The sequence below is a fragment of the Odocoileus virginianus genome, unplaced genomic scaffold (genome assembly GCF_023699985.2).
Source record: "Odocoileus virginianus isolate 20LAN1187 ecotype Illinois unplaced genomic scaffold, Ovbor_1.2 Unplaced_Scaffold_14, whole genome shotgun sequence".
NCBI classification, from domain to species: Eukaryota; Metazoa; Chordata; class Mammalia; order Artiodactyla; family Cervidae; genus Odocoileus; species Odocoileus virginianus.
The window spans coordinates 230,378-255,740 of NW_027224276.1; the positions used below are offsets into that span (position 1 = coordinate 230,378).

General features: G+C 47.3%; 1 protein-coding gene across 5 annotated transcripts in view; it reads right to left on the reverse strand.

The window, feature by feature from the left end:
• Positions 1-25,363, reverse strand: part of IQSEC2 (IQ motif and Sec7 domain ArfGEF 2) — a 76,948-nt gene that overhangs the window by 34,139 nt on the left and 17,446 nt on the right. For 2 of the 5 annotated variants that reach the window (XM_070462806.1, XM_070462807.1), the window contains exons 2-3: positions 19,573-19,602; positions 6,453-6,548 (exon numbers count right to left, since the gene is read on the reverse strand). In XM_070462806.1, the coding sequence (XP_070318907.1) occupies positions 6,453-6,548; positions 19,573-19,602 (126 nt within the window). Of the gene's footprint in view, positions 1-6,452; positions 6,549-8,290; positions 8,378-19,572; positions 19,603-25,363 lie in introns of those variants that run through there. The other 3 variants (XM_020877650.2, XM_020877648.2, XM_020877653.2) reach the window with 3 other exon arrangements.

Here is a 25,363-nt window from a genome sequence, read left to right on the forward strand (position 1 = left end):
CAATTATATCTGAGACCATGGACTTTGGGTGCTGGGCGAGCATTAATAGAGGTTCCCTTTGCCTCCTGCACTATTACCCTGGATTCACGTCACTGGGGTCCTCTGCTAACACTGACTCATCCTTGCCTTCTCCCTTTCTCTCACCTGCTGTTGGGTCTATCTCATTAATACCTCGCAAAGGATTTAGATTCCATAAGGTGAAATTAAAATGCTTCTTTGTCAACAGTGTCCACTGGAGTAAAGCAACATAGTAGCACTGCTCCAAGTCATTTCTTCAATGCCAACACCCCAGTTTAGGCCTTCTAGCTGGCCTCCATGCATATGATCCATTTTTCATACTGACTGCTAATGTGATGTTTCTAAAACACAAATTTTACCAAATTTTTCTATTTAGTATCCATTCACATGACACTTCATCACTAGCAACACTGGTTCTTAACTTTTTCTGCAGGAACACAAAACTCTTTAAGCATTTAATGAAAGCCAGGAACCATCTCCCCAACAGCAAATCCACACAACCAGATAAACACAACATTTTGCATTCAATTTCAGGAGGCTCCCAGGCCACCTGAAGCCATTTGGGACCCGTGCAACCCAGGCTCTTAACAAACCTCTGGCTCTACCCAACAACGTCCAGATTCTTGTGCGTATGCTATTCCTTCTGCCTGGAATATTCTGGCACTCTTCACCCTTTCCCCTGGCTGCCTCTGAGTCATCCTCTAAGACTCAGCTCTTAGGCTAAGATGACCTGCACCAGCCCTAGGTAGGGCTAGATCTCTCACTGCTGTGGAAGCCACTCCATAGCACCTCCCACCCTGTGCTCTCCTTTGTCATAGCCCTCCTCAGTCTCCCCAACTGACTGGGAATTTGTGGAAGGCAAGAACCATTACCCAGCATAGGCCCTGGCCACAGAAGAACTCCCTAAATGTCTATTGAAATGAACATTAATAATAGCTACCCTTTTTTTGGAGCACTCATTATGTGCCAGGCACTGAACAAGGTGAATTCTATTTATGATCTCTTCTACCCCTCAATAAATAAACCTCATGATGCTGGTGGTTCTTTTTGACAGATAAGGAACTAGGCTCAGAGATGTAAAGTCGGTTGTTTAAAGTCACCCAGTTAGTGGGTGCCAGAGGTGGAACTGAAATTTGAGACCATTGCAAGTATTGGTCCACCATGCTTCCCTGCCCAGACTGTGAGATGGCATCAGTAGCAGAATAGGACCATGAATTAGGGCCAGAATGCCCTGCCTGGGCTCCATTCCACATTTATTTTCCCTCCTGTGTCACCTTTATGCCAAGAGCAGAAACCTGGCTCTCTCTCTTCTTTTTCCTTCTTTTTTTTTCTTTTGGCCATGCCACATGGCTTGCAGGATCTTAGTTCCTTGACCAGGGATTGAACCCAAGCCCTAGCAGTGAAAACACCAAGTCCTTATCACTGGACGAATTCCCTGGTCTCACCTTTTATAGTGCAACCCCAGTCCCTTCCCATGTACTACATTCAGCCTCCTCATCTCAAAACCCCACTATAGTCAGGTCCATCCTTTGCCCAGAACCATCCCTAGACATGTACAGCTTTTAATCCAATCCAATCCAAGGCTACACACTGTCTATGAGGAAAACAAGACATGGGTAGCCCCTGCTCTTCAAGAGTTGATAGTCATACAGGAGTTTTACATGTACCATCTCCAATCCTAAAACCAGCCCTGAGAGGTAAATAGGCATTATCCTCATTGCACAGATGAGGAAATAAAAGCTCAGAGGCTTGCTGAGAGTCAAGTTGGTAAGTAGCAGAATTTGGACTTGAACAAAGGTACCGACCCAACTATATTTCCCCATTAGGTCATCCTACTTAGAAGAGGCAAAACGTAGGCAACCATTTCTGGCAGGATTGGGGGATAAAGGAAAGCTATTACTCTTTCAAGACTTAGTACACATCCACTCCTGTAGGGGACAGGTGAGGTGAGGTACCCCTCCTCTGGCAGCACTCTGAACCTATCATTGTCTATGGGTCTCTCTCCCTTCTAGACTTGAGCTCCCTGACTGTAGGATCAGGCACAACTCACCCCCATGTCTCACCAAGGTTCAGCACAAGGCCTAACAGAGCATGCAGGACAAATGCTTGCTGAATGAATGAGGTGGCATTTGAGCAAGTTATTAAAGGGAAAAATAACATCTGAACAGGTGGATACAGGGGCAAGGTATGGAAGAGGAAGGAAACAAGTTAGTAAAGGCAAGGATTTGGGACTAAGAAAAAAGGCCAGTAATTTAAAGATTGTGACAGGGTATGTATAACATTTTTTCATTGTTGTTATGAGGGTTTTCTTTTCCTTACAAAAATGGATCATACTATAAGCTCTGTTCTGCAATTTGCTTTTTTCATAGAATAATCAGTCTTGGAGGTCTTTTCAGGTGAGTATATAGAGATATATCATTTTCTTTTGATCTACTACAGAGTATGGGTGGATCATGAAAGAAATCCTACTGATGGACAGGTAGGTTATTTTAATTGTTTGCTATTATAAACAATGCTGCAATGAACATCTTTGCATATATCTGAAAGTAGTTTTGAAGGATTTCTAAAAGATGAATTGCTGGGCAAATAATGCACATTTTGTTTAAAATGTAGATAAAAGTTATTTCTGTAGCTTTAACATTTTTATAGACCAGCTAAAAATAAAGATTATTCCTACTCACATAATCCTGTCTTCATCTAAGAAGCATACATCATGAAACCTTTTCATTAAGAGTTGGCTGAGAATGCTATCCTACAAAAGGGCATGTGATAAAGAGCTGCACAGTGTGGCTTCTGTTTGCAGTTGGGGTTGGGGTATTTAGAAAAGGCCTCTAGCTGGCCACGTTGGGGTCTATCTAATAGCGAAACTCTAGAGAAATCTAGCTCTGAAACATATATAGTTCTCAGCTTGGAAGTATATGTAAATTTGTTTCTGGGGGCATGTAACAAATTGGTCCCATAAGAAAATGGAACCAATTTGTACTCTAGTCAAAGAATATACAATTCTGTTTCTTTTCAACTCTCTTAATCTTCTAAATTTTGGTACTTGAAAGTTATACTTTGTCGTTGTTTTAGTTACATTTCTTTAGTTACTTGTAAGCTTCAACATCCTTTCTCATTCATTAGCTGTCTACTGCTCTGAATTGTCAAATCAGGTTATTTCTCCACTTTAAATGAGTTGTGCACCTTTTCTTATTGATTTCCAGGAGATGATATAGATACAGTGTTATTAACCCTTGCCTGATATTTATGTAGCAAATACTATCCTCAAGCCTGTTATTTCTGTTTTAACTTTGTGTATAGTATCTTTTCCACACAGAAGTTCTTAACTTTATTTTTTATTTTTTTTTTTAGAAATTCTTAACTTTAATTGTAGCTGAAATTATTGCTCTTAACTTTATGGCTCCTGAGTTTTTAAGTCCTGCTCAGGAAGACTTCTCCACTCTATTATAAAAATATTCTAGATTTTGCTCTGATACTTTTACAGCTTTAGTTTTTGCATTTGTTTTTGTGCAAGGTAGGGATTTAACTTAAATTTTTTCTTCTATTTTTTTGTCCATGCTGTGCGGCATACAGGATTTTAGTTTCCAGACCAGGGATTGAACCCATGCCCCCTGCACTGGAAGTGTGGGGTCTTAACTACTGGACCACCAGGGAAGTTCCTTAAATTTTTTCCAAATGGTAGGATTTTTTCCAAATCCTATCACACTTACTGACTTCCCACTGATTTGAAATGTATTCTTTGTCATAAATTGAATTCTCATATGAATACATGAGTTTGTTTCTAAATTCTGTTTTGTTCAATTTATGTATTCCTCTATTTATGATATATTTTTAATTTCTGTATATTTATGGTAAGTTTTTAATCTAATAGGGTAAGTCCCCCCTCATTGTTCTTCTTTTTCAAAATTTTCTTAGTAATTCATGGGCATTTACTCTTCCAAATGAATTTTAAAATCCAATTGCCCAATCCCCAAAGAAAATACCACTAAAATTTTAATGAGAAATACATTGAACCTTTTGATCAAATTGGGAGGAGGGGGAATGTCATTTTAAATCATATTGAATTCTTCCCATCCAAGAATAGGATATGACTCTCAATTTATTCAAGCCTTACAGCTTTTGATGAAATTTTATAGTTTTCTACAAAGAAGTATTTTAAATTTCTTATAAATTTGTGGGAATTTTATTTTTTCTTTGCTATTGTGAATGGAATCTTTTTCTATTATGTCTTCTAATTAGTTATTGATGGTATTCAGAGAAGCTAATGGTTTGGGCATATATTTATCTTGTATCTACCCATCTACTGAATTTTCTTATTAGTTCTAATAATTTTTCCTTTTATTCTCTTTGATTATCTAAGTAGACAACCATATCATCTTCCAGTAATGCTAATTCTCTTTCTGATATTTATACCACTTTTTTTAATCCCAATGATTAAAACTTCCAGAAAAATATTGGTTAGTGACAATGATAGGAGTCATCCTTATTTTGTTCTTGAATTGAATGGAAATTTATCTAGCACTTCACTGTTACATTTGATGATTGATTTTGGTCTCTGATAAAAATTCTTACCAAGTGAAGGAGGTTTTCACTCATTCCTAGCTTACTGTACTAGTTATCTATTGCTGTTTAACAAATTGTCCAAATGCAGCAAGAGATAACTAAGGCACTAAGGGTTTTTAAATCAAGAATGGATGGGTAATTTTGTCTGATTATTTTTTCAGCATTTATGTAGACAGAGTAAAAAGAAAAGATTGTATAACTATTTAGTATAATCAATTATAATAACAGCTTTCCTGATGTTGAACAACCCCTGCACTCCTGGGACAGACCTTAACCTGTCATGATACAGCCTTCTTTTAATACACTGATGGGTTCAGTTGGAGAATCTGTAATTTAAAATATGTGTTTCTCTATTAATATGTGAGGTTAGGCTATATAGTTTTCTTTTTTTTTTAATGTGTCCAGTGATACTAGCCTTGTAGAATGAAATAGGAAGCTGTCCATCTTTTCCTATTAGCTGGTCATCAAGATTGGATAGAACCTCCATCATACCTGAACTACCATGTCTGAGGAGAAAACTTTGACCATCTTTTAAATTTCTTCTACACAGTTCTATTCTATTCAGGTTTTCTGCCACTCCTTAAGTGGTTTTGGTAATTTATATTTTCCTAGAAAACCACTTGTTTCATCTAGATTTTCACTTTTTTGGGTATAAAATTATACAAAGCACTTTCTCATGACTTTTTAATATTTTCTGAATCTGTGGTTAAATCCCCTTCATCATACTTCATGTTTTCTTGCCTTTTTCTCAATCATATCGGCCAGAGCATGGTCTGTCTAGTTTATTGGTCTTTTCAAAAAACATCTCTTAGTTTATCAAACCTTTTGTTTTCTATTTCATTAATTTCTGTCTGTTTAAAAATATATATTTGCTTATTTTGGCTGCACTGGGTCACCGTTGCTGTGCAAAGGCTTTCTCTAGTTGTGGCGAGTGGAGGCTACTCTCTAGTTGTGTGTGGGCTTCTCATCGCTATGGCTTCTCTTTTTGCAGAGCACAGACTCTAGGGCATTCAGGCTTCAGTAATTGCTACACACAGGCTTAGATGCCCCACGCCATGTGGGATCTTCCTGGACCAGAGACTGAACCAGTGTCCCTTGCATTACAAGGTTGATTCTTAACCACTGGACCATGAGAGAAGCCCAATTTCTGGTTTTATCTATAGTAATTACTTAATTCTACTTTCTTTTGGTTGTCCTTTTTATAGAGTCTTGATTGGAATAGCTGGTTCATTTAAGCTGTCTTGTTCTCTAATAAAAGCATTTAAGACTACAAACTTTCTTCTGGGAACCCCTTGGTCATATCCCGTAGGTTTTGTTCTATAATATTCTCAATTGACATTTACTCTAAATAGTCCATAAGTTCCATTCTTGTTTCCTCTTTAACACAAGTATTTTTAAACTTTCAAATGGACCTAGCCTTTTTTGCCATTGCTATTAAGATTTCATTTTATACATTATAATCAGAAAATGTAAAATGTATTTATTTCAAATTATCTTGGAAATAATCTTCCACAAAAGTGTAGGCAGATGGTTTTCTCTGCCTAAACACCCTAACCAATCCTATCCAACTGGCAGACTCTTACTCATCCTACAAAACAGCTCAAATATTACATATTCTAGGACCAACCACTCCCACTTTGGGGGGAAAGTATCTAGAGAAGGATTTTTAAGGAAGGACAAGCTACAAACAGGCTGTGAATGTCCTCTTTGGTCTCCTGGCCTGGTCCCCCAGTCACTCTCCTCACCCGCTCAGACACCCATTCCACAATCACTCCAGGGGCTGGAGGAAGATGGGGAGGGGCTGGCAATGATATTCATATTTGTCTGGAGGGGTGAGGGATTGGGGGAAGGGTGGGTCTAGCTCTTACCTGCTCTCTGCCAGCCTGCCTGAGGGGGTAAGCTTCATGGAGTCAAGGACCTGAGTAGGACAGCAATACTGGTGTAGAGTATGAGACGCTGTGGACCTGAGAGACAGCGAGAGACAGAGAGAGAAAGAGATACAGAGAGAGAGACAGGGAAGGAGGGGAGAGGCAGGGTGGGGAATGGGGACAAGGAGGTGAAAGTGAGTGGGGTATGGGAAAGGGGAAGACTGGGAGGAATGGGTGGTGGAGGATAGGGGTTGGAAGAGGAGGGGAGGGAGGGAGGGAGGGAGGGAGGGAAGGAAGGAAGGAAGGAAGAAAAAAAGAAAAAACCACAAAGTCAAGAAAGAGAGGACGGCACTCGAACCACAAACAGAACACAACGACAACAGGGGGCAGCAGAGACGAAAGAGCTGGGCTGGGCCTCCTGTGTTCCAGGTGACTCCGTGGGGACCTCGGCCACGGAGACACTGGGACACCACAGTAGGGAAGGGGGAGGGGCCCTCCTCACACCAGATGCCACACGGGGATGGAACAGGGGAGGGGGACGGGTGGATGAAAGAGAAAGGGAAAAGGTGGGTGCGGAGGGGGTTGTTCCCCCTTATAGAAGACCCCTCACAAGAAGGGAGGGAAGGATGGGGAGAAAAGAGGCTCTGGGTCCAAAGAGGGTGAAGAACCCAGGCTGGGGCAGGGTTGGGGAGGGTGTGGGAGACACTGGAGGAGGAGAGGGTAAGAGACAGAGAGAAACTGAAAGAGACAAGAAAAGGGTGAGACAGAAAAGGAGAGAGACAGAGGAGGAAGACAGTGAAAGGGCGAGACAAAGACACAGAAAGAAGACAGGGGAGAGGCAGAGTGCCAGAGCAAAGGACAGGAGAGGTGAGGGCGGAGGAGAGCTGACAAGGTCTCAGTGGTCCTGGTGACAGGATAGGACTGAGTGGGAGGATGGGGCCCAGCGAGCCAGGGGACAGGGTGGGTCTTTGCTTCCAAGGCCAGTGCTGCACCCCCAGCCTGGGGCAGGGCCCAAGCCCCGCCCCCCAGCGCTGTCCCCCACCCCTAGAGCGGGGTCCAAAGGCCCCTCTGCCTCCTGCTTCCCAAGATGGAAAGTCCAGAGAATGGGAAGGAGGAGAGACAGCAGGGTAGTGAGGCCAAGGGCCCGGTCCCTGGCCTCCCCAGTGCAGGGCAGATGCTGGGGGTGAGTCCCCAGTCAGCCAGCCCCTGTCCCCCACGAGCCCCTGAAGGCTGGTTTTGGTCAGGGCCTGGCCATTCAAGAGCCCAAGTAAAGGCCAGGAGATGCAGCTGCAGGCCAGGCCAGCTGCCCACTATCTCGCTTGCTGCAAATTAGAGGATGCCTAAATCTTAGAACCTTACAGAGAATCCTGGAATCCAATACTCTTCTTCCAGAGTCTCTGGACTAATTATCAGCAGAACGACTGTTTCTTAAGGACCATTTAGGTGCCAGTTACCGGCCCAAGTCCTTGACTCATTAAATTTGAGACTCAGAGACCCACAGGCTGCTGGAATGTTGGTATCAGTCTCAGCTGCTACAGACAGCTCCACAGCGCCAGGCAAGGCGCCTGGGCAGCCACCAATCACACTCCTCCTTGGTCACAGACTGTGCTGCTCAGGGCTCCAGGGTCCTCACAGAGCTGGGCACCCAAATGCCCCTGCGCTCACCCACTCGAGCTGCCTCCCTACCCCAAGCCAAAGGCCTCCAAGACTCCAAGAGGGGAGCCAGGAACCAGGAAGCCAGGAGGCTGCTGAATCAGCAGCCCAGGGACCAGGTCCAGGCCTGGGCAGGAACGGAGGGGGTCAGGCTGCAGGGCTGAGGCTAGGGGCTAGGTTCCTACCTGCTACTCCTCCCGGGGGGCTCCATGGGTCTGGACCTGTCCCGAGGGCAGGCCCCCTGGCCAGGGCGGTGCCTCCACTGTGTCACCACCCCCTCCTCCCCAGCCCTTCCCTAGAAGGAGGAACCAAGGAGGCGGGGCCAGGCTGGCTGGGCTTGGGGCCAGACTGCAACTGGAAACTTTGCTCCTTCCCCTGCTCCCCCAGGAGGGCTGGGAACTCCTAGTAAGAGGAAGCAGCTTTGAGAGCTTGAAGAGACTCCCCTGGGCCAAACCTCAGGCTGGTCTCACTACATGCACCTCTGTTGGAATCTCCCCAAGCACCCTGTCAAGTATACGTCATTAGCTCTATTTTCCTGAAGAGAAAAATGAGACGCAGAAACATTTAAGTAACTCGGCACAGGTAATAGAGCTAGTAAGTAGCGGAACCCCAAGGTCAGGACCTGTTTTTGCCATTCCCAAATCAGGACTCCATCCCCTTGGCCATATGGTTGCCCTGTGAATACGGAAACCTTTCCATAGAAGCTTTTCACAAACATTCTCATCTTCCACAGACTTAAAGAGACTCTGTGTGGTGGTTATGCTAGGATGTTCCAGATCAAGTAAAATTCAAATCACCCATTTTGGGAAATCAAGATGAGGTCTGAGCCAATATTCTTAACCATTGCAATAAGCTCTCACTTGCTTCTGCATTGTTTTCTGGATTGGCTAAGAGAAATGCTCCCTGGACAGAAAAGCAAAAATCAGAAGAAATGCCATTCACAATCTAGAGGCTGTTCTAAAGAAATTGCCCCTCCTGACTTTACAGAGGGCGAAATTAAGGCCTGGAGAAGGGAAGAGTCTTACTAAAGTTCATACTGCCTGTCAGACTAGAATCCAGGTAGCCTGACTCCCCACTGACCTACCACAGTAACCTCTCTCTCCTCCTTATGTGGGGGCTGGAGAAAGGAGAGAATTTGGAGGATTTGAAGGGTGTGAGGTTCCTGAAGAGTATCCCAGGTCCAACTCAGGGGGCTCTTGTCCTTTCATAGCCCCAGAGCCCAGGCCCCTGGCTGTTCTGAGCAGAAGGCGGCCCTGGGAGGGGCCAGGGGGCCAGTGATCTAGAAGGAATAGGAGCTGACAGGCCACAGGCCAGTCTTCCTGCCTTCCTGCTGGGGCAGCTGGTTCTTCTCAAGAAAGCCAAAGCTGCTGAGAGAGATTGGCCCTCTGGACCACCACAAAGTTGGCATCCATGGGCCCTTCATGGCCTCTTCTTCCTCAGCCCACCCCCTAAAGCCCCATGGTCCTTAGGCTCTGGTCTCAGCCCCTGCTTTTTTTTTCCCCCTCTCTCTCCCTCAGCAACTCTCTTGGCCCCTGTGGCAGCCACACCTTGCGCCCATTTGTAGTTACTGTCTTAAAAGTGGCACCTGTGGCCCAAACACTCATCTTGGTCTGGCAAAAGTCAAGAAACATAAATTCTAGTTCTGGCCCTAAGGCCAATGCTGTGTGACCTTGGGCAAGCCCCTTCCCCTCTCTGGTGAGGCAAAGAGCTTACACTTTGGTGCCTGGCAGAGCTAGGTACAAATCCCGGCTCTACTATTTTTCCACTGGGTAACCCCTCTGAGGCTTGGTTTGTTCATCTGTAAAAGGCGAGTGGCAACTCCATTCTCACAGGTTTTTGTGAAGTTTCAGTGAGACAGATAGGCACATGCTGACAAGTCTCAGTTGGAGCCTGAGAGAGCATGGTCCTTCTGCCAGGGAGGTAGGGGAGACTCTTGGGAAACCTGTTTGTTTCAGGCTGGGGAAGATTTCTAGGAAGATACCTTTTCATTTGGGCCACTCTTAGAATTCAGACATATCTGAGCCTGTTGGTGCATCTCATGTGATAATCCTCTAGGGGTTGAAGGGAAGGAATTAAGGGTGAGGAGCCTAACCCAATCACAGGGCACTGGCAGGGGAACGGATATGGTAGTGACTAAAGGCAGTCAATGTCCTGATCTCATGGAGCTCATGTCCAAATGAGAAGAGACAGACATTATTCAACCACTAGTGGAATTAAACTGGGCAAAATTGGAGGTAGCAGGGGGAGAGTGTTCCAGGAAGAGGAACAACCTGGGCAAAGGACCTGAGGTGGTATTTCCAGGAACTTCAAGGAGGCCAAGATGGTTGACTGGAAAAAAGCAAAGGGGAGATTAGGGATATAGGTGGGGGACCAATCACGCAGAGTCCAGAGGCCACGATAAGGTTTCAGTATTTATACTAAGAGGAATTTCGAAGCCTGTGGTTCGTGGATAGGCCTGGAGTGCAGAGTGTCTCTGAAGTCCCTTAAGTTGTATGAAAAACATGAGTATGAGTGCATTTCTTGGGAGAATATTGCTTTTATCAGATCCTCAGATGAGTCTGTGATCCCAAAAGGGGAGGGAAGCTCCTTATATGATTCCATTCACTAACTGCCTGCCAGGCATCCCAGGACCTTCTGTGAGCTGCCCCCCCTCCACCTCCAGGTGGTCTCAGCCTCCCCTCATATCTTCAACCTGTGCTCCACCCAGACAAAAGTGCCTGCAATTGTCTGCCACACTCTGCTCTCTGCCTTCACCTTTGCCTCTGCTCAGAAGACTCTTCCCCACCACCCTGCCCCCACTGCCATCTCTCCACCTCATGAGAGATGGAGTCTGCTCAGAAGTGGTTCCTTCTGGGAACCTGACTCCCCTGCGTCCTTCCCACCCTGCGTTTCTCCAGCGCTGTCTGTTCACATGCTGTTTCCCCTTCTGGCCAGGAGCTTGGTGGGGACAGGGGCCGTGTCTTATTCATCCCAGTGTTCCCAGCATCCGGCACAGGGCACCTAGTCATAAAGGTCAGCTGGTATTGGGAGACAGACAAACCAAACTGAGGTGGAAACTGCAAGATAGGCTGTTGGACACTAGAGGGCACTGTGGCCACTGGAATCCTGGCCTGCTGCTGGCAGTGGCCAGGCCCACCCAGGCTGATGCTGGGAAGAGGCAGGCAGGGAATCATGGAAACTCTACTCCTGGGTCCTGCAGCTCCTTGGCTCTGGGTCTGACTGACCAGGGTCCCGGCCCCAGTCTACCAATATACCTTCTACCCCCTTTTCAAACTATTTCTCACGGTAGCCCCATCCCACTACAGATACAGCTATGTGCTCAGTTGCTAAGTCACGTCCAATTCTTTGTGACCCCAGAGACTGTAAGCCTCCAGGTTCCTCTGTCCATGGGACTTCCCAGGCAAGAATACTTGAGTGGGTTGCCATTTCCTCCTCCAGAGCATCTTCCTGACCCAGGAATCAAATCGAGCCTGCGTCACCTGCATTGGCAGATAGATTCTCTACCACTTGAGCCACCTGGGGATTCCACAGATACAGCTATAGTTCTTCACAAATGCAGGTACCAAATACTGCTCCCACAGCCCTGGCACACTTTTTTGCTCTGCCTGCAAAATGCTCTTCACCTCACCCTACCTCCATCCTGCACCAGTTCAGTCGCTCAGTTGTGTCCGACTCTGCGACCCCACAGACTGCAGCAAGCCAGGCCTCCCTGTCCATCACCAACTCCTGGAGCTTGCTCAAACTCATGTCCATTGAGTTGGTGATGCTATCCAACCATCTCATCCTCTGTCATCCCCTTTTCCTCCTGTCTTCAATCTTTTCCAGCATCAGGGTCTTTTCCAATGAGTCAATTCTTCACATCAGGTGGCCAAAGTATTGGAGCTTCAGCATCAGTCCTTCCAATGAATATTCAGGGTTGACTTCCTTTAGGATTGACTGGTTTGATCTCCTTGCAGTCCAAGGGACTCTCAAGAGTCTTCTCCAACACCATAGTTCAAAAGCATCAATTCTTCGGCACTCAGCTGTCTTTATAGTCCAACTCTCACATCCATTCATGACTACTGGAAAAACCAGGCTAACTTCAACTCATCCACCAAGTCTCAGTTTAGAGGTCAGTTTGGAGAAGACTCCTTGACCCTCAGGCTGGGTTGGGTATACTTCCGAGGGTCTCCCTCAGCACTCTACACTTCCTCTGTTAATTGTCTGTCTCCTTCTCTGTTTTCCTACCAGAGGGTGAGTTTTCTCACAGCAGGATTCTACTATGCATTACTGTATCAACTGCATTTAGTTTCACACATGTTGTATGTGAAACTAAACTAGCATGTTGTAGGTACTCCAGAAACTATCTTTGAGTGAATGAATGACTAAATGGATAGATGGATGGATAGGTAGATGGATGGATGACCTCGGGCAAGTCATCTTACCTCTCGAGATTTTGGTTTCCCCCCCTGTAAAGTGGATCCAATCACCCCTACTTGGCAGAGCTGCCAGGAAGATTAAAGATAAAGGTGTGTGGAATGCTCCCTAACAGTGCCTGATACATAGTACACATTTTCTAAATCAAAGCATTTGTTAGGTTGAAAGAGGCTTTGTCCTGAGCCTGGGATGATCTTTCCCACTCAGGTTTACGGTCTATGTGTGGAAGATAGCTTTAACAATAAGAAAACTATCGTTTTTATTAAAAATAACAAGAGCACCTAATATGTGCCAGACCTGAAGTAGGCACTCCCCAAGGAAGTAGGGGGCAGCCTCCAGTCTCAGCCAGAGGATGGGAGGCCAGGGCCGAGGTCAGAGCCATGGGAATTGCGCCTGCTTCTGGAGAACAGTCATTATGCACACAGATGGTTCCAAACTCCTTACTCATAGGTGAAAACCTGTCTAAGGGGTCATTAATTCCCTCTGTAATTAATGTAAAAACAGCAGGGTTTGTATTAATAGAAAAGTAAGCTCAAGCGTCAAGCTGATAATATTGATAATGTGTGCTTGTAGTTATATACTTCAGATAACTATAAATTCAGTCGCTGTACTAATAAAATGTGAAAATTTCTGAAACAACGAAGAACTTGAGAACAGTTGTATCATGAGTAGTATTATGCCAGTTGTTCTGAGGCTATGAAAATCACCGTGCACTGGGAGTGATGGTAATACCCACCATGCACTTAAAGGCTGTTTTGGCACAAAATAAGGGGAAATTTTTAGATAAAATAGCGTGTTCTGATTCAAGAGCATGGAACTTGAAAGCATAGTGAGCAAAGGTCGACTTGCATTAGAGTATGAACTACAACGTTGATGGATGAGCAAGCTGACAATTGTGGGCCTCTGAGTAGATTGCTCCCCAGGCTCTGACCTGGCTTGTGAACACATAAAAGCTGTGGGCACTATAGAAGAAACACCAAGTTCTTAGTATTTGACCTCTACCCTCACCCACTCCTGGGCTTCCCAGGTGGCTCAGTGGTAAAGAATCTGCCTGCCAATGCAGGAGACACAGGAGATGCAGGTTTGATCCTTGGGTCAGGAAGATCCCCTGGAGAAGGGAATGGCAACCCACTCCAGTATTCTTGCCTGGAAAATCCCATGGACAGAGGAGCCTGGCGGGCTACAGTCCATGGGGTTGCAAAGAGCTGGACATAACTGAGCACGTATGGGCACACACTCACCCACCTCTAGGAGAATCCATTCCCACCTACAACCCCTTGTTGCCTCATTTTACCATAGGATGGACAAAAACGCTGCAGTCACCTGGGGGTGGGCCCCAGAGCTGGAAGGTCATATAACTTCAAGGTTGATGGCCACATCAGGCCACCTGAGAGCAGAGGAAGGCACTCCAGAGAGAGGAGTCAGTGACAAAAAGATGAAAGGGACCAGGCAAGTCATGAAAGATGGAGAGAGACAGGCACGGGCCAGGAAGATGCAGAGAGAGAGGGGGGTGGAGGGGGACAGTCTTGCTCCTTGACTTCTTGGTCCCATTTCCAGTTGGCATGAGGCCTGGCTATATGTCATTTACTGCTCTTAGATTCTGTGAGATGTAGTCTCACAACAGTCTTCCCCCTCCCCATCCCTTATTCTTGAGCATGTTTGAGTGGGTTTCGGTTCCCTGCAACAAAGTGTACCTAGACTAAGACAAGGGAAAATTGGGGATATAGGTGCAGGGCTGCATAAGCAAAAACGCATAAAGAACACTTAGGTAGGGAGGGGTGAATACAATTACAAAGCTTTTGTGTTTGTTTACCCAAAAGCTCCCTCATTTCCTGACACTTGCGACCACAGATATGTCCTACAGCCACACACACACACACATTGACATTCAGTGAACACCGAGCAGCAACCAGATCTACTTCTATACAGACAGCCTGCTATGCAAGGACACTGGCCAGCACGCAGCACTGTCCCTGTACTCCTCACACCCGCACAGACGTGGAGCCACACCAAGAACACAGCAGTGTTGCCTGTGAGGTGAGGGCCAGGAACTCAGGCTCAACTGGGCTCTCAGCAGCCTCCCTCCCCAGCTGCCAAGTGACTCATCCCCAGGGCTGCTAATTAAAGCCAGGACAGAGGGGACGGAGACAAGGGGAGGAGAAGAGAGAGAAGGCAAGTTTATTTTGGTGCCAACCAGGCATGCAGCCAGCTTAGGGGTCACCCACTTCCTGGGGCTGGGCCAAGAGGGGGCAGGGGAACATAAACAGGAAGGAGAGGGAGAACCCCATTACCTCTTCTTTCCCCTTGTGAGCTTCCTGGGAAAAGGTACGTTCTTTGGGAAAATTGCCCATCTCCCTCCCCACCCCTACCCTCTTCCTCCATCCCACTATCAGAGTCAAGTGCTACCTCTTCCAGCCTCTTGTCCTTAGAACTGGCTTTTCATCAACAAACTCCCATTTTGGCTTGCCAGAGCTGGCTCATCTATGTCTGTAGCCCACTTCCATCTCCACCATGGATCACCCAACACAAGACTGGTACATAGGGAATGCTCTGTACGTGCTTCTGGAATACAACTGGATTAACTCTGGTATAGAATGATGACCACAACTCTGAATTTATATTTGAGTTCTATGAGGGGGGATAGATTATTTTAACTTTCTAAGCCTTAGTTTTCTCACCTGTAAAGTGACTAAAATATAAACCCTATAGGATTATCGTGAAGATGAAATGAGAAAACACAGGTGAAGTGCCCAGCATGGTGGCCAGCATATACGGACTTTAGCTATCACCTAGTAAGCACTGCTGCAGCTGATAAATCATAACCTACCTCGGGTCTGGGGCAGCAGCAATTACACAGAGCTAAGTTCCAAGCCTGGCTCCACCACATAGGACCTGGGGAGCTCAGACAAGCCACATAAGTTCTCAGAGCACTGGCTCATATGTAAAATGGGGATTCGCAATATGACACTATAAATTTACAGAAAAGATCTGAATCTGTCAAGGGGAGCCCAAGCTCTCAGAAGCAGCTCGAAGCAATGCAGCAGCAAATTACTAAGGAGAGCAGGAGAAGCATAGACCTGTGTGGCCAAAGGAGCCCAGGAGGGAGGAAGCAGTCTGGGCAGGCTAGGGCAGCCAGGGAAGGCTCCCCAGAGTGCACAGGGCTGGAGTTGGGCCCACCGGAACCAGAGAGAACTGAGCAGGCGGTGAGCGACAAGGTTCCAGGCAAAGGAAGTGGTATCAACAAAGAGCTGGGCGGGGCCAGCGACCAGGCTGCACTGAACCGGAGGCTGCATGGAGGGAAGATTTGGAAGCAGCTGGGGCACTCTGGTGTCTGGTGGTGTCTTGGGCATGTGGGGGAGCCATGGAAGCTCTGTGAGGTCTCAGCCACCCCAGATTGCCAGGAGGTCAAAACAAGGAAGAATCTTTCAGAAATTATCTAATCCAAGCTCCGGTTGGATAGATGGGGGCACTGAGGCCCAGAGTGGGAGGCCTCCTCTGGGAACAGAGCCAGCGCTGGCTCCTCCTCCCACTTCTCCTCCCAACAGCAGTGGCTCCGTTGCCATGGGGACGTCCCTGGCTCTGCGGGTGTCAACAGCTCCCCCACCCGCTCCCTCCTTCCCTAGCAACAGGCCACCTCCTCTGGCTCTCATCCTTGCGTGCCTGGCAACCCCAGCCTGGTGCCCAGGGCCCCCAAGTTCCAGCTTCACCCTCAGTGCAGTGGCAGTGCCTCTAGGCCTGGGCTCACTCCCCTTCTGGGTAGCAGGGGTATCAGCTCCTCCTGCCTCTCTGTTTTCAAGTTCTATGCTCCATATTTCTCAAGCTTGAATACCCCATAAATGACAATGGAAAGGGTTAGGCGTTGGCTAAGGGCACTACAATGTGTTGTACCACCATTTTATGCTGAGCATTGTTTTAAGTTCTTTCATTAACCCAAAGAAGTCAGAATTATTGACCTCATTTTACAGATGAGGAAAGTAAGGATCAGAGAAGCTGTAAATGACTTTGCAAACAACACACAGCTAGGAAGCAGGCTCTGCTGAGCACTAGTTTGTGACCTTGAGCCATTGCCCATCCCTTTCTGGACCTAGATTTAAGGTATCTCTAGGTCTGACAACTTCTCATGGATCCACAGGAAGTCCAGGCACCTTCTTCTGCCCACATCCCTCTCACAACACCAGCTGCTCAGCTCTAATTAGACTCCACACTTCCTCTGGCACCCTATACTTGAAAGCCCTCATGCCTGGGGCCCTGCCATACCATAGTGGGTTTTCAATCCACTGACCCTACTCACTCCTTCCTGTTCCCCTTTCACAACAGCCAAGGTCTAACTCCTCTCCTTGATGTTTTTCTTCTACCCTCCTAATGTTTCCCCTACACATACACAATGTTTATTAGACGAGGAAGGACCCGGGGACTCCTGGGGGGAAATATATCTGTTCAAAGTCACATAACTAGAAGGCGACCTGGCCATAAATGGAACCCTTTGCCCAGATCCAGTTGCTGCCCTTATGTTGCAGATCCCAGCCTCCCTCCTCTGACCTCCCCTGGCTCTCAATGATGACAGAAGGTGTCTGTGACCCAGCCCCAACCAAACTAGTCCTTTGTTAAGGAGCTTTTAACATCTCCTTTCCTGCCCAGATCTGTTTTAGTCTGACCGACTGCCCCACCCAGCCCCCCTCACCTCTGATGCCTGCTGGTTTCTTTTCCAAGGATGCCCTCCTTACACAAAGTCCATGTGTCAGTCCTCCATGACCCAGCTCAGACACTGTCTTCTCCAGGAAGTTCTCCCTGATGCCTAACTGAAGTGAGCTCAAGAATTTACACATGGGGCCTGAGAGCATCCTCAGATGACCCCAGCCAGCCCAGGTTCCAAGTTAAAGGCTCTTCCCACCATGTTTAGAAGATTTTGCCCCACAGAATAGCCCCTAGTGCTATTCTAGGCCAGCCCCTTCCACAGTCCAAGTTTAACCCTTGCTTCCACAGTTGCTGAGTCCTCAAGGTCCCTGTAGTCTGCTTGACTGTAGGTCCAGGGTGGATATCAGGAAGCATATCTTAGTAAAACAAATGCCAGCTTTGGAAGCAGGCAGCCCAGAGTGTGAGTCAGAGTGATGCCGCCCTGCCCCATTGCTCTTATTTCCTTGGGCAAGGCGCTGACCATCTGAGGAACCTCGTTTTCTTCATCTGTAACAATCCATGCCTAATGGGACTGTGGTGAACATTGAATAAGATCATGTTCAGAGTTCTTAGTAGGTGAGGAGCAAATGATAGCTGCTATGACTACTAATATTAGGATGAGGATGAGATGGCTATTATTATCTGCAAGGCTGTTGAGAGCTCCTGCCGTGGTGGCTCAGCCATAAATTAGCTGCATGGCTGTGGGCAAAACCTATAACCAGCCTGAGCCTCAGTTTCCTCAACTGTAAAAGAATGATGATAAGGCCAACCCAGCTTCCACTTACAGTGTCACTGGGAGGATCAAACGAAAGAAAGCCCCTGACAACTTCTGTGAGTCGTAAAGGGCCAATGTACACTATCATATGATGTATGATTATGCTATTAAATGCCCTGAGCTAAAGGTCCTCGGAACACCCATGCTGGGAAGAGCTAGAGACGCCTTCTATTGGGTTCCTTGACAAGGCATATCAATGGGAATGTCTGCGGGCCTGTGCTCAGAGTCAGCCCAAGTTGTCTTCTTCCAAACCCACAGTGGGGCACTGGAATCAGTGTTCTTTGCTAGACCAGTGCCTTCCTAAATGCTAGGACAGGTTGTGCTCCGGCCATATTCTTTGGCTGCAGGCTGGGACTAATTATGTCTCGTCATATACCCCTTGCCTGGACACTGGGCCTGACTGCATCGATCACACTTCCCGCTTTCCTGTTGGCCCAAGTGTGCTCCCATCCCACAGCCCGTACCTTGGCACAGGACACCAGTGTGCTCACCCTGTACTCCCTGTCTGGGATGCTAGGACACAGCGTGTCTCATTAATGCACCTCCATTTGAATGCTGGGATCCTCTGCCTCTCCCATATCCACTGCCTGGATGCCAGAACCTGGGCTGCTGCATATGGTTGGACAAGCTGTGCCTTGCACAAGGCTTTACAACCAAGAGGGCATGAGTTGGGGCTGAAATTCAACCTGTGCTCTGCTCACTGAGCCAGGAACCCTGGTGAGGGGCTGCAGGAGCCCAGTGGAAAGGGAACATTCCTCCAACTGATCCACTCAGTGGATTCTACTCTTCACATAGGTGCTGTGTATGTTAGTCGCAGCCCTGACTGGAACTGAGTGACCCATCTCGTGCCTCTGCGGCTGGGACCCATCTCCTTTCAGAGGCCCACTTCTGGCCTAGATGCTGCCTAACTGGGCCATATCCTGAGTCCCCCATCATTCCCACATGGTCCCTATCCTTGACACTTGTGTTTTCGTGAAGCTTCTGATGGGTTAAGGCCTGGGAAATGTACTAATAGTCCTTGTCTCTATCCCAGTTTGACCCCCACCTCCTCAAATGGCAGATTGATCACACCCTGAAAACTCAGTGATGCTTGTAAGCCTTTTTCACCGAGTGTGCAAAAAAAAAAAAAAGTCCACTGGTTACCATAAGGTACATTTCTAATGTCTAGATTGTGTCACATCAAAAAGTCCATCCAAACCCCACTACTTAGGGCTAGTGCAGGCCAGGGTGCAGCACAAACGCCAGACAAGGGAAGCTCCATTTCCCTTGTGTCCCCTTCTCCTGGGAGGAGAGAGGGAGAAGGTCCCTGGTCCAGCTTTCCCACATGGGCCGCTCCAGTGTTCAGCCAAGCCCCCAAGTCAGTGAAGGTCAGAAAGACTAAGGAAGAGTTTTCAACCCCCTCCGCATGCTTGCCACATTCACCCCGGCCCTCCCACTCCATTCCATCCCCACCCCTGATACTAATGGGACAAAACCCCTGGAGTTGGCCCCCCCTTCCCATGGATCCCAAAGTGACAAACCAGAGGCCCCCACCCCAGTCCCTGCCCCTACCCCAGTTCCTGCCCCATCTCCCAACTACTGCTAAAGAAAGGAGGTACTGACCTGACTGTTCTGGAATTCTCACCATCAGATCTGAAAGAGAAACAGAGAAAAAAAACCAACAACAGTCAGTAGATGCTCTACTCCTTTCCTCCCTCTGCTCTACATAGTGGCCTTGACACCTTCTATGCATCATGAAAATGAGGGGTGGGGCATTTCATGCAGAGAGAATAGCCAGTGCAGAGGCCATGAGATGGAGGAGGGGCTGGCCAGTTGTTGGGATAAGGAGGAGGAACACGTGGCAAGGAAGGAGTGAGTGAGGGGAAGAGCGGTTGGAGGTGAGGTCAAGGAAGTGCCAGGGACCAACAATGTTCTAGCCTACTGGGTCATGGTGAGGAGCCTTCCTTGGAGTGGCTGCGGGCAGGGGCAGAGTCCGAGGTTTAAATCCAGAGAGATGGAGCCTCAGATACTGGCTTTGCCACTTACCAGCCCTGTGACCTGGGCAAATCACCTCCCTGCTTGGAATCTGAGCCTCAGTCTCCCCACTTGTAACATGAGGCCAATCCCCGCAGGGCTGGTAGGATGATTAAGCCCTTTGGAACCCAGCAGACAAATGCCAGGTATTATTAACAACACAGAAAAGGCTTTGCCAATTGCCTGGTCCAACCTGCTTATTTTCCGGATGAAGAAAATGAGGCTGAGAGGGTGAGTGAGTCAGCTGCTGGGCTCCTTTCTACTACACTGGTCTGCCTTCTTCATTGTGAGGCCCCCTCAGAGGCAAAGGAAGGACGAGAGAAGAGAATAGCATTGGGGACAGCTTTGAGGGGACTGAGAGAATGAGTGAAATCAGAACCACGCCTCTAGCTATTCCCCCCTAAAAGAAGGTGTGTGTGTGTGTGTGTGTGTGTGTGTGTGTGTGTGTGTAGGGGAGGGACACTGGGGCTGTCATTAGGGGTGGGGAAGAGAAGTAAGAAGAACCAGGGTGCTAGGAAGAAGTGCGGAGAGTGTGTGAAGCGACTTCCTTGTCCCCTGTCTGTCCTCTTCCTCCTTTTCTCCCCTCCCTATCCACCCCCACCCCCACCCCGGAGGAGACAGAGATGAACACATCACAGGCTCTGTCCTCAGGTGAGAGAACCGAAAGCAACCTTAGTGAGGACCTGAGTCAGGGGAGAGTCATCTATGCTGAGTGCAAAGTGAGAGGGACACGCGGGGAAGGGAGATGGAGCTCAGCGTGAGTATCTGCTGGAAGAGTGAATGGAGCACCCACCAGCCAGGTAGGGCAGGCAAGCATCTGGTTGCAGGAGCAAGACAGTGGGTGAGGCCAGTGCTTCCAGTTCTGCTACTTACTAGCCATATAATCCCGGGGAAGGCACTGTCCGATGTCCCGCCTCAGCTTTCTCACTTGTAAAATGACATGACAGGGGAAGGGAGGCGGGCACGAGGGTGGGGTGGCTGTGAGGTTCAGCCTGGCACAGTAGACAACAGTAGGTCCAATCTTTAGCCTCTGCAGCCCCCTAAAGGGACAGAGGATTAGGGCCACGGAGCACCTTTTCACATTTATTAAAACTTCCATCTCAGCCTGCCACAACAAGATTGCGTCTGAGGCCTGGCTCAATCATTTGCAGGTACCGGGTTGGATGGGCCTAATTCAATGACTCCCCAGCTGTCGACAGAATGGAGGCTAAGCCCCTCAGTGTCTCTCCCTAACACAAACCCTCTGCTCCGGGCAGGCTAGTCTCCTCGCCACTTCACCCCCAAATCTCCAGCATACACGTATTCAATCTACTATATACCAGGCCTCGAGTCAGGAATACAAGCCCTCAAGTTGCTCACAGACTGGCCCCCTGCCTCAATCTACTTTAGGGCATAAGCCACATATATAGTCAACTGCACTGAAATGTGGACAATCACTGGGCAACTACTATGTACCACGCAAGGTGACGGGCTCTTTTGACACATGACCTCCTTTGATCCTGCAAAGTGGGAATTACTCATCCTCTTTTAAGATGATGAAACTGAGACTCACAGAAGTTGAAATGAGTTGCCCCATAGCACACAAGTAGGGGGGCCTGGCCTGGACCCCAGAGTTCTCAAAAGGCTTGGCTATACTAACTCCCATCCTCAAGAGTGATGCTCAGTAAACAGTAACTGACTGAAGTCTATGAGTATAGTGACCATACTTTTTGAACCTAAGAAAGTGAAGTCGCTCAGTCGTGTCTGACTCTTTGCGACCCCATGGACTGTAGCCTGCCAGGTTCCTCCATCCATGGGATTTTCCAGGCAAGAATACTGGAGTGGGTTGCCATTTCCTTCTCCAGGGGATCTTCCAGACCCAGGGATCAAACCCAGGTCTCCCACATTACAGGCAGACTCTTTACCATCTGAGCCACCAGGAAATCCCTACTGAACCTAAAACTCAGGCATGTAATGAGACCAAGGATTTTGACATTGCTGCTTCCAGGTACAAGGGGCAATCAGGCAGATGGGAGAATAAATGGCAAAATATTGACAGTCTTGAACCTTTGGGGGATGTATAGGGACAGCAGGGCAGAATAACTGAAAAGAATAGAAGCCTTTGAAATGCCATACTGGGGTTTCTGCTCTCGCCTCTTGGATCCCCTGACTCTCATCTTGCTCCTCCAAGTCATCTATAAAAAGTACCTGGGGAAGAAATAAGGTGCCTCTCTCCCAACAACCCACAATTATATAAACAAGGCTGTCCTCTGAGAGCTATGAGAAATGCATCAGAAACCAGATATGCAGTTACCTGAAAAAGAGAGATGGTTTCTTCACAGCATTTGGGCAACATGTCTACAAGATCAGTTGTCCAACAGAAAGGAGATTGGACACAAAGAGAAGGTACATATTTTTAAAGGAGACATGAAGAGCTACTGTGTACAGCGCTCCTCTTGGAAGCGTCCTGAGGAGAAAGGGGTGTGCCCTGGTCCAGAGAAGCATCTCTAAAAGCTAAGAACCCGGCCTGGCACAGCCAGCGACCTCAACTCCCAAACATCAACTTGCCCAACTGCAAATCTCTTCAATGGACAACCACCTTCTCTCATTGGTTGCCAAAGGAACATCTCTCAAGCACAAATCATGCATGTGTGCTAAGTTGCTTCAGTCATGTCTGACTCTTTGCGACCCCATGGACTGTAGCCTGCCAGGCTCCTCTGTCCATGGGATTCTCCAGGCAAGAATACTGGAGTGGGTTGCCATGCCCTCCTCCAGGGGATCTTCCCAACCCAGGGGTTGAACCCAAGTCTCTTATGTCTCCTGCATTGGCAGGCGGGTTCTTTACCACTAGCGCCACCTGGGAAGCCCAGTTTTCTTTGGTTGTATGATCAACTCTCCCCAAACTCTGTGAGAAGTGCATTTCTTCTCTCAATGTAATCTGACACATCCCATAATCCATCAGACTTTTTTTTTTCCTTTGAGACATCATCCTCACTGCGGTCCAGACTGGTTGCTCTCCAGGCCTGCATAAAGTTGCCCTAAGATCTCCTCCATCACTTTGGGATTCCCTTCAATTCTCTTCTGTGTTAATTTTCTGCTTCCTCAATTTCTTGGCCTTTTTTTTCTGAGTTTATGCTTGCATTTTGCTGGAGCACATTCTCCAGTGCTTCCTGAGAAAGGAGACCTAGGACATAAAATCTTTAGATCTCCTGTTTGAAAATGTCTTTATTATGCTCTCACCCTTGATTGATAATTCAACTCTGTACAGGCTTCTAGGTTGGAAATTATAGTCCTTCAGAATTTTGAGAATGCTGCTCCATTGTCTCCCAGCTTCCAGTGCCGCTATTGAGAAGTCCAATACCATTCTTTTTCCTGATCCTTAGTATATGATATGTTTTTTCTCTGGAAGTTTTTAGTTGCTATTGCTGTTCAGTTGCTCAGTCGTGTCTGACTCTTTGTGACCCCATGGGCTGCAGCATGCCAGGCTTCCCTGTCCTTCACTATCTCCTGGAGTTTGCTCAAACTCATGTCCATTGAGTTGGTGATACTATCTAACCATCTCATCCTCTGCTGCCCCTTTCTCCTTTTGCCCTCAATCTTTCCCAGCATCAGGGTCTTTTCCAATGAGTTGGCTCTTTGCATCAGGTGGCCAAAGTATTGGAGCTTCAGCATCAGTCCTTCCAATGAATATTCAGGGTTGATTTCCTTTAGGATTGACTGATTTGATCTCCTTGCTGTCCAAGGGACACTTGGAGTCCCTTGGAAACTTTCAGAATCTTCTCTTTATTCTGCTATTCCAAAATTGTGTAGCGGTGTACCTTGGTGGGAGTCTTTTTATCATTTATTTTGCTGGTTACTCAGTGGGATTTTCATTCCTTCGGTTCTGAGACATGTTCTTTGATCCTTTCCTTCCTGCTGTTTCCTCCATACTCTGTTTATTTCTAGAACTCTTATTGTTGATGTTGGAGTTCCTCAGCTGATCCTCCCATGCTCTCATCTTTTCTGTTGTCCATCTCTTTGTCCTGTTTTCCTGCTTCCTAGGATACTTCCTCAACTTTTATTTTCTAATCCTTCAGCTGAAATTTTGAGTTGGCTCTCGTTATCTTAAATTTCCCAGGTGTCATCTCCTCCCTTCATTACCTCTGCTCCAAGTTTTTTTGGTTTGTTTACTTTTTGGGTCATTCTTGCAGGTTGATGGTCTTCCTCAAATAGCTTTATACTACCTGATCATCTCTGGCTACCTAAGCCTTTTTTTTTAAAATGTCAGTTATATTAAGGTTTAATTTACATAAAATGAAATATACCTATTTTAAGGGTCCTCAGCTGGTGAGACCTGGCGATAAGTTCCCATGACACTAACAATCTCTGTGTGTAGGTGGAGCTGGCCAGGTGATGGGCTTCACTACAGAGTTAATGGACTAAGAGCCTATTCCTTGGATGGAAGACTCCCAAATGTCATCTTTAAGAGGCCTTTGTCTAGGGTCTTTCAGTTTCCCCAGAGAAGAATCCTTTTCTCTTGTGTGCGCCTGACTTTGGTGTCCTGAAGTAGGTAAGTGGAAAGAGGTTGGGGTGCCACTGTTTGGGGGTGCAGGTTACTTTGCTTGCAGCCCTGTTTCACCCCATCCTCCACTGTGCCTGGTGTCCCCAAGCCCAGAGGCTCATAACTTCAATTTTGCCAAAGAATCACCCTCCATCTGCAGAGATGGAGTCAGTGGAGGCAGGGGGCGTCCCTGACTGAATGGGGTTGGGGAGGAGCCAACATGGTCTGTTCACAGTCTTTCAATATTCTCCCTGTTTTTGGTTCTATGCCTCATCCTACTTTCCATGCTTCATGGTACCTCTGATACCCAAGCATTTCTCGGGCTCGTTGTGTGGAATAGTTTACTTCTGGTCAGCAACCCAGGCCTCATGTTTCTACCTTTTTTATTTCTTTACTCATATTTCAGTGGAATTTGTGAAAGCAGCACAGATAAATAAGTTTATTCAACTTGTTGTATTTAACAGGAAGTTCCCGTTCTTCTTCCAGCCAGTTCTTATTCATCCTCCATGACTCATTTAGGCAAGACCTTCTCCAGGAAGCTTATCTTAATATCCCCTCCTGGATGAGGAACCCCTCCTCTGTTCTCCCACAGGATCCTTTTCTTGCCTCTATCACAGCCCTGATCGAACTGTTTTGACAGTGTCCGTTTCCAAGCCTGGCTCTCCTTGCATACTGGGATCTCCTAGCAGTCTGAGCCGTGTCTTAGTCATGCCTGTGCCCCAGTTCCCAGGGTCTGATCCACAGGGGTACACAGTAAATATGTGGGGATGGAAGGAATGAATAAATGAATGACTATAAGTATGAATCAGACCTAGCCAGAGGGACCATCTAGAAAGGGAAATAAGCTGAATACAATTGTTC